The sequence below is a fragment of the Leucopleurus acutus genome, assembly GCF_964270905.1.
Source record: "Leucopleurus acutus genome assembly, chromosome: 17".
NCBI lineage: Eukaryota > Metazoa > Chordata > Mammalia > Artiodactyla > Delphinidae > Leucopleurus > Leucopleurus acutus.
In genome coordinates, this window is record NC_139159.1 from 42,111,517 (window position 1) to 42,126,929 (window position 15,413).

A 15,413-nucleotide genomic window follows, 5' to 3' on the forward strand; every position below is an offset into this window, starting at 1 on the left:
TAGGTATATGCTCAAGAGAGAGAAAAACACATCCACACAAAAAACTTGTACATGAATGTTTATACCAGGATTATTCATAATAGCCCAAAGGTAGAAACATCCCAAATATCCATTCAACTGACAAATGAATAAACAAATTGTGGTACATCACTACAATGTAATATTATTCAGCCATTAAAAGGATTAAAATACCGATACATGCTACAACATGTATAAACCTTGAAAACATTATGCTAAGTGAGAGAAGCCAGTCACCAAAGGACTACACATTACATGATTCCATTTATATGAAATGTCCAGAACAGGTAAATCTATACAGACAGAAAGTAGTTTAGTTTAGTGGTTACTTAGGGCTGGGAGGTGAGGGTGAGTTGGGGTGGGGGTGGGGGGGCACATGGTGGGGGCAGGTTGAAAGCTAAAGAGTACAGGATTTCTTTTTTTTTTAATAAATTTATTTATTTGTTTGTTTATTTATGGCTGTGTTGGGTCTTGTGCGCAGGCTTTTTCTAGTTGCGGCGAGCGGGGGCTACTCTTCGTTATGGTGCGCAGGCTTCTCATTGCAGTGGCTTCTCTTGTTATGGAGCACAGGCTCTAGGCGCAAGGTCTTCAGTAGTTGTGGCTCGTGGGCTCAGCAGTTGTGGCTCACAGGCTCTAGAGCGCAGGCTCAATAGTTGTGGTGCATGGACTTAGCTGCTCCGCAGCATGTGGGATCTTCCTGGACCAGGGCTCGAACCCGTGTCCCCTGCATTGGCAGGTGGATTCTTTTTTTGTTTGTTTGTTTTGGTTTTGGTTTTTGCGGTACACAGGCCTCTCACTGTTGTGGCCTCTCCCGTTGCGGAGCACAGGATCCGGACGCGCAGGCTCAGCGGCCATGGCTCACGGGCCCAGCCGCTCCGCGGCACGTGGCATCTTCCCGGACCGGGGCACGAACCCGCGTCCCCTGCATCGGCAGGCGGACTCTCAACCACTGCGCCACCAGGGAAGCCCTGGCAGGTGGATTCTTAACCACTGTGCCACCAGGGAAGTCCCCAGGATTTCTTTTTGAAGTGTTGAAAACATCTTACAATAGTCGTGATAGTTGCACATAACTGTGAATATACTACTAAAAATTATTAATTATATGTTTTATGTGGGTGAATTATATGGTATGTGAATTATAAATCAATAAAGTTGTTTCAAAACATGACATAACACCACACACTCACTAAATTGACTAAAATTTTTTAAACTATATTAAGTGTTAACAAAGATGTAGAGTCAATTATAACTTAAAAAAAAAAAAAGATGTTGAGCATCTAGAAATATCACACACTGCTGGAAGGAATGTAAAGTGTACAATCACTTTGGAAAACAGTTTGGCAGACTCCTAGAAAGTTAAACATACACCTCCTATAACCAGTCATTCCACTGGAAGGTATTTACCAAAGAGAAAACATATGACAAAAAAAAAAAAAACTTGTACAACTTCAAGCCAGGTAAACCAATCTCCTGAAAGCCTGAAAAACCAGTCACTACTAGAATTCAGTTAATGCATATGTTCATCATTGGTATTCATGGATTTAGAAAGTGAATCTTGACTCTCTCCAAACAATAAATTATCCTCAGAACCATCAAAGCTTTTTTCTGAGAAAACAAATGATTGATATGCAGCTGAGACAGCTGTGTTCAGAATGCTTGGCCCAATGACCTTTCATCAGTCCCTGAAAGGACTCTGGCTGCTATAATCCTGAACAGAACAGTCAAGCAGGCAAAGGACTTAAGTGCAGTGGCCCCAGTTTCCGGCTTTCCTCTCATAATGAGGGTGTTTGAACAAAGGGTAATTTTATATACTTCTTTGGGGGAAAACATGCTTCTAATATACCAGGAATTATGATGTAGAGTTTTTTAGTCTCCTCTTTTGATATATTATTGTGAATACATTTCCCATATCATTAAATTAAAAAGTAAAATGGTGTTTAATATCTGCATAATGATATTACCAATGAGATTCCCACCAACGGAGAGGATCCACTTCACTACTATATATCAGCATAATATATTACCTTACCAATTTTTCTCTAACTGTAGTTATTTTTTGTTACAATTATCATACAGTAAAACTGACTTTTTCTCTTGGTGTACAGTTTTACAAATTTTAACACAGGTATAAATTTATTTACCCACTACCACAATCAGGATATAGAAGAGTTCTATCACTCCAAAAGTCTCCCTCAGGCTATTCCTTTTTAGTCAGACCCTAACCCTATTCAGTTACTAATCTGTTTTCTACCAATATAGTTTTGTCTTTTTGAGAATGTCGAATAAATGGAAATCATACAGTATACAACCTTTCAAGCTGGTTTCTCCCACTCAGCATAATGTCTCTGAGATTCATCCCAAGTTGCTGCCTGTATCAAGTTTGTTCCTTATTATTGTACGGAATACTGACAGACAGTTGAAGTGTTTCTAGCTCTTAACTATCACAAATCAAGCTGCTATGAACATTTATGTACAGATTTTTGTGTAAACATTCATCTTTATCAATTTAATAGACTGAAATGGCATTTACTTAACATTATAATTTGAATTTCATTATTAGTGGTTTTTATATATATATACATCTCTTCTTTGCTTGACTCCTCTAATTTCACACTATAAAGGATGCACCTAAAATAAGTTTCATTTCTTTAAACTGCATTTTCAATCTGATCTGAAAACCCTCAACATTCATTCATCCAACAACTTATAGATTGCCCAAAATGTACTCTAAACCCAAACTCTTATCTTATTACAAAATTTCAGTGAAGTCTATGAGTAGAAAACAGGCATTAAAGAGAACCTGAATTATAAGAAATTATGTCAAAATTAAAATATAAAACACTATTAAATTTTAGTATGTAAAAGGCTAACACTTAAAAAGCGTTGACTGTTGCTAGAAGAATCAAGAATCCATTTACATCTCCTTTAATATAAGGAATTCACTATACCTTCTATTGTAATAAAATTTTACGTAACTTGTGGAATTTTAAATAAGCCCACGTCATTTAAACACTCCTCTCTATCCCTCCCCCCTAAAAAAAGAAAACTATTATGTTTTGGCAACATTTAACAGATTAAAATGTGCCAGGTTGAAATAAGCCCACTCACTAGAAATTATTAAACATCATTCTGTAACTCAATAAATGATTATGTTTTAGCAACAGGTCCAAAGGTTGATTCTTTTTATTTCTTAATGAGAATTAGTTTCTCATTAAGAGAAACTTAATGAGAGAAACAATGAGGGATAATTGGTGCATTATTTTAGGGGTAATAAAGAGCTCTTAAAAAGATCACTCTTGACTTCCCACTTGCTAAACTCCTTTCCCCACAATAAATCACAGAAAAAGGCCACAGCATGGAAAAATAAAGTTATTCTGTGATGCGTTATGTTCAGGGATAAACTAGAACACATGCATAAAAAGGGAACTTATACTGCCTGAAAAAGCTGCCTGCCCCCATGTTTCCACTTCAAGCACCCAAACACCCACTTAACTCCCTCCATTTCTTCAAATTCCCAGTCACTCCTCAACTTCTCCAATCTGGTTTCCAGTCTGATCCTCCCCCAAAGCTGCCTGGTTAAAAGCCACTAAGGAGCTCTTTGTCAATAAATCCACAGGTTACTTTTTAGTCCTGACCACAGTTCTCAAAAAGCATTGGACAATGTTGACCACTTCTACCTTGAAATATTGAACTCCATTTTTATAGCTTCTAACACACTTCAAATTTTCCTCCTCCTTTGGTTGCTGTGTCTTAAACATCTTTGCCAGTTCTTACTTTTTTGTCTAACCTTTGTTTATTGGAGTTCTTCCTGAGTGCTAGGCCCTCCTCCCCTCACTGTGCACCACTTCTCCTTAAAATTAGCTCATCTACTCCCATGGGTTCAATACCTTCCCTGTACTAACTTAAAATTTTTTCTCTAGCCCAGATCATGATTCTAGATCTGTAAGTATACCAGTATATCCATTGGATCCACATGAATGTCTCATAAACATCTCCAACTCACCAGATCCACCTCTCTTCTCTCCAAAAACTGCTCCTCCTTCAGTTTTCCCATTTCTCAGTGAAAGTACTACCACCCTTATTCAAGCCAAAAATTGGAAATCATCCACGACATTCTTCATTTTCTCAGTTCCAGAGCCAATCAACCACAAACCCCAGATGATTCTATCCCCTCCATGGTTCTCAAAGCTGTGTACTGTTTGCCTTCTGCATTATCTCTACTCTTTCCAAGTCATCATCTCTGGTCTGGACTACTGTACCATTATTGTTGGGTCTTCCAAACAGTTCTGTTGAAGTCTTCTCTTGCCACCTCTACTCCCTAAAGCCATTTTCCATACTTACTATATCTATTTTTAAATGTAAATCTGATCATGCATTTGTCTTAAAGGTATTGAAGAAAACACTACTTCCAGCCAAAGGGCCTTCTACCTCTCTTCCTCCAACACACTGATCTAAATTAATTTCTACTCAGCTTTCCATAGTTTAAGTTTCCCTGACTGCCAAACTACGTCAAGTTGTGTTATTATCTCAGCATTAACTCAGCAATTAATTATGTGACAAATGATTTAATGTAAACCTTCCCCACTAAACTATAAAGTGTTGAGAGGAGGGTCTCTTTTGATCTTGGTCATCACCATATTCCCATAACAACAGGTAGTTTTCAAAACTGCCATTTTGATTCTAGGCACATTTTTCCTTCATGATTATAAAAATATTAAATGAAAGCAGAATTACCTCATTAGAGAAATGCAAATCAAAATTACAAATCAAAACTCACACCGGTCAGAATGGCCAGCATCAAAAAATCTACAAACAATAAATGCTGGAGAGGGTGTGGAGAAAAGGGAACCCTCTAACACTGTTGGTGGGAATGTAAATTGATACAGCCACTATGGAGAACAGTATGGAGGTTCCTTAAAAAACTAAAAATAGAACTACCATACGATCCAGTAATCCCCCTACTGGGCATATATCCTGAGAAAACCATAATTCAAAAAGACTCATGTATCAGAATATTTACTGCAGCTCTATTTACGATAGCCAGGACATGGAAGCAACCTAAGTGTCCATTGACAGATGAATGGATGAAGAAGATATGGCACATATATATAATGGAATATTACTCAGCCATAAAAAGAAATTGAGTTATTTGTAGTGAGGTGGATGGACCGAGAGTCTGTCATACAGATTGAAGTAAGTCAGAAAGAGAAAAACAAATACTATATGCTAACACATACATATGGAATCTAAAAAATAAAAGTGGTTCTGATGAACCTAGGGGCAGGACAGGAATAAAGATGCAGACGTAGAAAATGGACTTGAGGACACGGGGAGGGGGAAGGGTAAGCTGGGACGAAGTGAGAGAGTAGCATTGACACACACACTACCAAATGTAAAATAGCTAGCTAAAAAAAAAAAAAAAATAGCTAGCTAGTGGGAAGCAGCTGCATAGCACAGGGAGATCAGCTCGGTGCTTTGTGACCACCTATAGGGGTGAGATAGTGAGGGCGGGAGGGAGATGCAAGAGGGAAGGGGATATGGGGATATATGTATGCATATAGCTGATTCACTCTGTTATACAGCAGAAACTAACACAACATTGTAAAGCAATTATACTCCAATAAAGATGGTAAAAAATTAATTTTTTTAATTAATTAATTTTAAAATTAATCTTCATTGAGAAAGTAGCCTGAGAAATTAACTTTGAACCCAGCTGCATTATTGTACATACTGTACATTCAGGATTATTTTCCAAGTAAATGTTATTACAAAGATTTGATTCATCGGTCACTTCTTTATATATAGTATTTTCCTGATTATAGCTTTTGCCAACATGAATTTTCTTTTATAACTACAATTTCTACCAAATACACTTTTGCTAAATCATATTTTGCCTAAATATTATGAAGACTGTATTACTCCATTAGTTTTTAGTCAAAAAAAAGTTACCAGTTTTTAGGTAAGTTAGTTGTCATGTGTTAGTTTTGTTGTTTCACGAACCTTGATTTTTCCAGATAAAGTTTTGAGGGTTTTAGCATTAACGAAAAAGATGGGATGCTTTGATCAGTTTTTTAATTCTAAAAAAATCTGTGATGTGCAATTTTGGACAATTTCAATTAGTTTTCTTTTTACACTATTTCTACCAGTAGCAGTCTCTGTACACTAAATAAAAGACTGACAGGGCTTCCCTGGTGGCGCAGTGGTTGAGAGTCCACCTTGCCGATGCAGGGGACACGGGTTCGTGCCCCGGTCCGGGAAGATCCCACATGCTGCGGAGCGGCTGGGCCCGTGAGCCATGGCTGCTGAGCCTGCGCATCCGGAGCCTGTGCTCCGCAATGGGAGAGGCCCCAACAGTGAGAGGCCCGCGTACGGCAAAAAAAAAAAAAAAAGACTGACAATATCTTTCTGCGTTTTTCAAATTTGTTCCCATTTTTTACTTGGTTATCTAACAGAAAAGTGAAATTCCTCAGGATTGCTGTTAAAGAGGGGATAAAAAGCGTGTCTTCATCAAAAATGGCTGGGAAAAACATTCCTAGAGTCAAATATCCTGTTATATTCTCAGGAGCTGACTGTTATGCTGTTATGTCCAAACTTTCCCATGCAAAAGAAAAAAAAAAGCTGACTAGAACAAAAGACAGTAGTTAAATTCTAAGAATCCAGAATTTCTTATAATCACTTTGAAATACCATAAGATTCTCAGAATTAGATATATCCTTTCTTTTGCAGAACAGAAGAACGATAAAAGCATGAACTCGGAAGCCAAGACTGGTTGAGTATGAACCTTGAGTCTGTCCCTTACTAGCTATGTGACCCTGGACAAGTTACTCACCCCTCTGCCAGTTTATGAATTGCCAAATGAATGTAATACTAATACCTACCTCACAGACTTGCTGCAACCATATTTCATCTAATTAGCTAATATATATAAGATACTTAGAACAGTACTTGCCATGCAGTAAGTGCTCTCTAAATGTTAACTACCATTATCATCATCATCTTGCACTAGTCCCTTCCCATTTAGCCCCATTTTAAATGTAGGCTATAGGGCAGGGAAGGGAGAGGGTGAATGACTGCAAAAAAGTCGAATGAAGATAACTGGGAATTAAACATATATGGAACATAACTGCCTTCATCTAGACTATTTGTAATGTATAAAATAATGACTAATTTGCTATATCCCAGACTAACCATCACTAACAATTCCACTCTACCTGTAATTTTTGTTTCTGAACTTGGTTCTGATCTATTTCCCCCTTGACCCTGTAATTTACTTCCCAAATAAACACCAAAAATGGTCTTCATAAACAAGAGGCTTGAATGCCTACAGCAAGATTCACAAGGTAAGAGTGCTTAAAACCATGCTTTGATAAAAGAGGAAGGGGGAGACACTGTCATTTTAATATTAATAGTGGACATTATCATCTTTTTTTTTTTTTTTTTTTTTGCGGTACACAGGCCTCTCACTGTTGTGGCCTCTCCCGTTGTGGAGCACAGGCTCCAGACAGGCAGGCTCAGCGGCCATGGCTCACGGGCCCAGCCGCTCCGCAGCATGTGGGATCCTCCCGGACCGGGGCACGAACCCGTGTCCCCTGCATTGGCAGGCGGACCCTCAACCACTGTGCCACCAGGGAAGCCCGGACATTATCATCTTAATGAATGAGTCTTAAGCATAGTAACTCTAGGGTTGCATGGTTTAATTATGCATTCCATAAACCTAAGCCTTTAATATTCTTTTTTTTAACAATTCTAAATACACACACTGTTTTCAACGGAGCAAATAAAATTTAAAATCTCATATATCATCAAATTCAATAAAAAATGTAAATACTCTTGCAGACTGTATTTTTTGAGTTTCAAAATTACCAAAAGCTACCAGAACTTTTAATATGCATTAACATATAACTGCAATATAAATATAAGATTTAAAACATAGTTTTTATTACACTAAAAAATATACAAACATTAATATACAAATTACTTCAAACTGCTAATCATCCAGTTTTCTTTAACAAAACAGAATGAAGGTCAACTAAGTACAAGTATCATTACGTACAAAATAAACCTCAAAGTTATTTCTTTGCATTAAAGATCATTTTCAGAATGATACTTCATGAGCATGGCAGGGACTATATATACATTTTATCATATTTCTCAGTACTTCATGTCAAAGCATATATGCAATAAGTGGCAAAAAGTGCTAAAATAGAAAAAAAATCAGTAAAACTATAATATTCCCAGATATCTAAACTATCTGCCCAGCATTTTAAATTCATTTACATATCAAAAAAAGTTATTCATCAATTTCAATTCTGACATTCCAATCAATGAACACGCAAAGCTTTATTTAAAAAAATAGTAATCCATACACTATGGAGGGAAGTGTAAAATGGTACAATCACTTTGAGAAAAGGTCTGGCAGTTTCTTAAAAAGTTAAACATATATCTTCCTTAATCCAGCATTAAGTCCATAACACATTTATACAATAATATACATAACAGCCAAAATCCGGAAATAGCCCAGAAGTCCGTCAAAAGATAATGGATAAACAAACTGTGGTATATTTATAAAATGGATACTACTCAGCCACAAAAAACAATGAACTACTGATTAGAGGATGGATGAATATTAAAAACATTAATACGGGTGAAAAAAACAGAAACAAAGGATCTATACTATATATGATCTCAATTATACTGTGTCATAGAACAAGCAAAACTTATCTGTTTTTTTAGAAATTAGTGTTTTTTTAAAAACAGTGGTTGCCTGAGGTACCAGGGTATTGGTTAGGAAAGGGCAGGAGAGAACTTTCTGGGGTGATAACTTTTAAAATCTTGATGGGGGTTTAAGCTACACAGATGTAGTCATTTGTCAAAACTCATCAAATGGTGCATTTAAGATTTGTGCATTTCACTGTTTGTAAATCTTACCTAAAAAATCATAAACACACAAATAAATATTGAACTCCAGTTCAAAATACTCATGCTGAAGTGTTTATGGGTAAAGTATTCTAATTCTGCAACTTGTTTTAAAATAAGTTTTCTTAAAAAATAAAAAATGTATGGATGGATAGACAGATAAACATGTGATAAAGCAAATACAGCAAAACATTAATTGTAGAATGTAGGTGGTAGGCATATGAATGTTTACTATAAATTTTTTCGTTTCTATACATTTGAAGGATTTCTTAATCTTTGTAACAGAGGTGAATTCACACTCATGAAAGATCTACTAACAAAGTGTAAGTCTAATGATACATCCATTTTAGTTTAAATTGTTTGGGCTAACTTGGGTGGTATTTTTATTTATTATTTACTTTGCTTTCTACTATTTACAAAGGAATTGAAAACTAAAAATAAATTCTATAAATTCACATTATAGCTGCTACTTTTAATGAAACAACTTTAAGAAGATACATTAAAAAATACGGAACCAATTTCTCAAAATTATATACAAGATCTAGCATGACTGCTAATGTTTAATTAGGTTGCATATTTTAAGAATTTACTCTTTTGTATTTGTTAAGTACTGCAACCATATTTCATCTAATTATTTTTAACTATTTACAATCAAAGTCACCATCAAATATTTAATTGATTTTGAGAATTTGTGAATCTTAACATTTGAAAAAAATAAATATATTATGAAATTTAGACATGGTACATTTGGCATCTATTATATCACCTAAAGAAATATATTTCAATTATGCCTCATCAAAAAAATTTACCTCTATAGTACTGAATTCTTTGTTTCATGGCACACACACAGAGTAGTACAATGTATTACCATGTATTTAAAAGAACATGTATTAACAACACATTTAACCACTATCATCTACAGGATATATTAATTACAATTTACCACACTTAATTATTTAAACATATCTATTTAAAACTTGACATTACTCTAAAAGAAGGCACATGGAAAATAATTCATATTTCAAACATTTTCATGTAAGTAAAGAGGCAATAGGGTAGAGTGAATCTTTCAAAAATAAAATAACACCAAGTTGATGTCGCATTATACAAAAAAGGAAAATATTTAATTTGAATATTTTAAGAAATCTGGCATTTGTTAGAAATGAAAGAGCTTCATTAACTTTTTCAGAATGTCACTATAAATCATACCAAGGTTTATAAAATCATAACTTGTAAAAAAACAAACATCCATTTAAGTTCAAATGGATAAGAAAAGACAAGAAGGTGGCAAGAATAACTAGGCACTATCTAAATTTCTAATATATTGGATGAAATAGTATTTCTACAGAACCGAGTCTACATTTTAAAAATAAAAACACTCTTTCCTATGTTTTTCCAGCATTACATTTCGTAAGTAAACTCACAGCCCCAAACAGTTCTCTATAGTAGGATGTCTGGTGGCTTCAACTGTATTCCATTGGTACTAATAGAATTTGCCCTTATATATTCCCCTTAGTGAAACTTGTCCTCAGCAAAAACTGCTAATGTAAGTTGGTAAGTAGTCAAAAACTCAAAAAAGTCTCAATATAGAAAGAAAAAGAAAAAAGCTTTAGCTCATAATTTCCCTAAGATACTCTGCAAGATAATAATAAACAGCCTCTAAAAAGAGTTCAGTCATCAAACAAGTCTTCTTTACACAGAAATTCCCATAAACTATACTATGCTAATTATAATTGCATAGGTGGGGAGATGGAGCAATGAAAATGGAGCAGAACCACATTCACTTTAATTTTTGCAGATTAAAATTAAACAAGATTGACTCAGAAAAACTGCTGCAGTAAACTCACTGCAATGAGTGTAATTCTGTTGTTTAAAAATATGTAAAATAAGGTTTTTATTCTACTCAGTCCCTACATGCTAACAAGTCTGTCACATGACATAAGCAACGAAACAACAATCTTGAACACTGCTGGAGAAAAATAGACTGTAGCAGACTATGTTTACACTATTTTCTGGGCAGCAAAAAAATTTTCAAGGGCAATTTTATATAGTATACATTTTTAGCTTCCACACTTATATTAGAATCTAACCACCAAAAAAGATGTATATTGCACTTTTCTGAACACATAACTTGGCTAAAAACATTTCACAGAATTAATGTTCCACAGAACACACCTGGAAAACTGATTTAGCTGTACAAAGTCAGCATTCAAATTGAACATTCATTAACAATTCTGAGTAGTACCATGCTAAGATTATAACATGAATTACATTTTGTATGGTAATTTGCTTTCAATCATTTCAAAAAGTTAAAGCTTACTACCTTAAAGATTTACTGGAATAATATTGTAAAAACATTACCTCAAATAAGAATTATAAGATTCATTAGACTGAAAGAAAAGTCAAAGCACAGATTAAAGATGAAATTGTCAAAAGGATATATCATACATTCAAGGCATTTTTATAATAAAATACTTAACTCTAACAGCAGATACAAAACGCCAATGAAATTAAGCAGTCAACAAGCTAAAACGGTACTGTAAGAGTCCGTTTTATTTTTATTCTTTCTATTCCTATAGCCATAACCTAAATTTCAGATTTAATTTCCCCTCACTACAATGCCCACCCTGAAATGCTGCTATTATGACATTAAGTCAGAGCTCTAGTCATATGTCCCTAGTCAAAAGCCTTCCATGGCTTGCCATTATATATTCACTTTCGATTCCTTAAAAACAGCATTTAATGTAATCCATAATGTGGCACCAACCAGCTTCCAACTTCCAAACTGATATCCCTCAATTTACCTTCACCCACTCTTCAACAAAAATTTCTGAAAATCTAATATGATTTAGGCACCATGTTAGGTTTCAAAATACTCTATTCCAGTGGTTCTTTGAGTGGTTTTTTAGCTTGCATCAGAATCTCTAGAGAACTTATTAAAACAGATTGCTGTACTCTACCCCTCAAGTTGCTGATCCGAAAGGAATGGATTTACATATCTCACAAGTTCTCAAGAGATGCTGATGCTGCTGGTCAGGGTCTACTCTTGGTGAACCACTGCTCTACACCACAGGCCATGAGCCGAAAGCCCACTGGCTGAATGAGGCCCATTCACATGTTTCGTCTATTTATTATTTTAAATAATTTTAATTATTTGCAAATGTTTTACAAATAAAAATTTCTCATAAAAATGCAGATTTCTGGCTCATTTCTGCATGTAAAAATTCTGCTGGAGCTCAAGGGTAGCTACACCAGTTAGTCAAGGTATATGTCCTTGTCCAGATTATCACAGCCCTAATTGGTCCTATGTTCACTTAAAATCACTTAAAAATCACCTGGCTTAGCACTGTATTTGTGCTTATACACTCTGACCCACTTTTTCTCATTCTCTATGCCTTTTTCATGCTGCTCACTCTGGCATAAACATCCTTTCTCCCCAATACGGCTGAAATCCTACCTACCCCATTCTAAAGCTTGGCTTGAATATCCTTCCTCAACACAGTCCCAGCAAAAATAGAAATCCTTAAGTAATAAACATATTAAAGATTTAACATAAATGTCTGTGTGTGCTTTAAGAATCAAGGTTTTATTTCCACAAATACTAAAATAGCAATATTTACAAAAACATAAAAGACTATAGATATCATAAATTATAAACATATAATTTTTGCTATTTTTATTCTAAATAAAATTTTAATTTTGTTCATTAAAGTTTTTACTGTGATTTTACTGTGAAAGAAATCTTTTTCAGACTAAGACGTTGCAAATGAATTGACGTATTAAATCTTGTAGTCAAAATATATAACAGCTCCAATAGAATATCTTATTTTGCTGGACAAAAAAAGGAGGAGGAGGAAGGGGGTAATTGACACAATTCCCCTGATTTCATAACCCACCAATTTTTAAAAGCAATTTTAATGAAATAAATGTTTCTAATTTTTTAACATGTAGGATATTTTTGTGGATTTTTACTTCTGTGGAATGGCAGGGGGAAAAAAATTACAGAGAAACAAAAACTGAGTGCTGGTCATTGCTCTGCCATAAAGAGCTTTGTTACATCAAGTAAATCATTGAGTTCTCCCTGGACCTCGGTTTCATTACCTCAAAACTGAGGTGGGAAAAAGTGTTCTCCAAATACCTTCCATCCCTAAAATCCTAGGACTTACTCCATCAAAGAATGAAAGCATAAAAATCAATGTCATACAGACAAGCTTCTATTAGGCTAGTATTGCTTCTAAATTAGATTGACTTAAAAACTTTGAACTACATACAGCTTTCAAAGTGCTAATTAAAAATGCTGAAGATTCAGAACTTTGAAAGAATACTTATGTATTTATATATGTTATTTATATATATGTTAATAACCAAAATAAAACATCTTTTGTAAGGCCAACAATTAAAACATCTTAGGAAAAAAATTAAAGGAAGACAAAAAAATTTATAACCATACCAATCAGCGTTTTAATATATATCAAAGGAAAATTAAATAATTAGAAAATCCTGTCAAAAAAGCCTTTTTCATAATAGAGATTAACAATATTTTTTAAGAATATGTACTCTGGGACTTCCCTGGTGGTCCAGTGGTTAAGACTCTGTGTTTCCACTGCAGGGGGTGTGGGTTCGATCCCTGGTCAGGGAACTAAGATCATAACATGCCGTGCGGCGTGGTGGCCACACACAAAAAAAGAATATGTACTCTGCTTCAGGATATTCCCAAATGAAAGTAATTTGGCCAAAATTAAAATTATCAAATTGCAAGACTGCAAAAAAAATCTTAGAGACTATTATATTCAGATAGATCATGCCGTAAGCGAATTGCTTTCAGCTTCTCCACTTCAATTTTTGCTCTTAGCAGCTCTTCCTCTAGCTGCTGCCTTCTTTTCAATCCATCCCTCTTCTCCTGAACATATAATCCAAAATTTTTTTGATTTTCTAAAATTATCTGATGCTCCTCTTTCAGCATTTGCAGAATCTGAGGATCATACCCTAACTGTGACCTAAAATTTTCTCCACTTTCATGCCGAAAAAAATCATCTCTCCTTGGGATAGAAGATGGAGACGATGTCATTCTCATATCAACAGAGGAAAGTGACGGTGACAAAGATCTTTCCATAACATGTACTAATTCATGTTCTTCTCTTTGCTCTAAAGTATCACTCTGTTGAGAATTTAAAACCAGTGGAGGAGGGGGCTTAATGTCTTCTTCTTGCTTCACCTCCACTGTAATAGCAACTGGATGGTGGTCCAACATTACCTGTAGTGAACTTGTACCAGCCTGTGCTTCCTCATCCAAGTTTGCACTACAGCACACAAAAAAGCATTACAAAATGTAAATCAAATGAATATAAGAGCATTTTAAAGCATAATTTCATATTTAATATACATTAAATTATCAAGCTATAAAGAAAATTATGAAACAAAAAATATTTTTAACCCTTGCAATAATAAATTAAAGTGACTATGGTTGGGATTTTAATTTTTTATATATATATATATATATGTCTCTCTCCATCCTTAACTTTAAAATTGGCCTCTTAAAAGAACAGGAACTTACAAATACTATACAAGGCTATCGAGGTAAATACAAAAGAAAAGGCATTTTTGATACTCTCAAAGAGATACCAATTGTCCCTATTAGCCTGAGGTTCTTAAATGGTGTAAAGTGTCATTTAATTCATTCTGGGCCTTGCTATCCCGACACCTTAGTCCTAGACCTCCTGCTTCTCCTCTCCTGTCCTGATCTAAAAATCACCAGGGTCTATGACTTCCAGCAGGACAGTGGAAGGCAATCTCTGAGATGTATTGATTTCTCAATAGTCACACTCACACACACACACACACACACACACACACACACACGAAAAACAAGATTGTGTATGATTTGGGGTATGCCCAACTATCAGGGGGTTCTCCTAACTATCCAATTTCAGATGCAATGGTGTTTCCCCTTTACCTATCCTAAACTACATGACTCAGGTGATCTTTAAGTCTTTTAACCAGTGGTCAGGTGAAGTGTACAAGGGCAAGGGTTTAGATCTACCACTGGATCATCAGTACCCAGTATAATACTCTACTTGGAACCTCACAGGTACTCATCATATGTTGAATGATTGAATAAATGAAATGGGTTTTTTCAATGCAATGTTTTTTTAATGGCCTATATATGATATATTGAAAATTTATTAAATTTACATGAAATTTCCATAAAATATGCATTCCTATTAGAGGCAACTACAGTTTTAGCATAATTTAAACTTTGACATTACAATATTTGTTATGACATAAACACAATGTTCCTGAAAATTCTGTTGGTTTTTAAATAATTTCATGTATAACATGAAGTTGTGAATTAAGAATACATAATGTTTCTTGAGGGGTTTTTTTTTTTAATTTATGTTTCTGCTTAACTTAAAAATAAAAGTTATCGAGGTGAAAGAGATTATTGGAACATTAATGGAAATGCTACACTTCACATTATT

At 34.8% G+C, this 15,413-nt stretch overlaps 1 protein-coding gene across 2 annotated transcripts in view; it reads right to left on the reverse strand.

The window, feature by feature from the left end:
* The window catches only part of RAD54B (RAD54 homolog B), a gene marked incomplete at both ends in the record, with an annotated part of 90,173 nt that overhangs the window by 38,841 nt on the left and 35,919 nt on the right, over positions 1 to 15,413 (reverse strand). The window contains one exon of one of the 2 annotated variants that reach the window (XM_082858956.1): positions 14,092 to 14,234. The exons of the other annotated variant lie outside the window; for it this stretch is intronic. Within the exon in view, the coding sequence (XP_082715082.1) occupies positions 14,092 to 14,234 (143 nt within the window). The remainder of the gene's footprint in view (positions 1 to 14,091; positions 14,235 to 15,413) is intronic. 2 annotated transcript variants of the gene reach the window in all.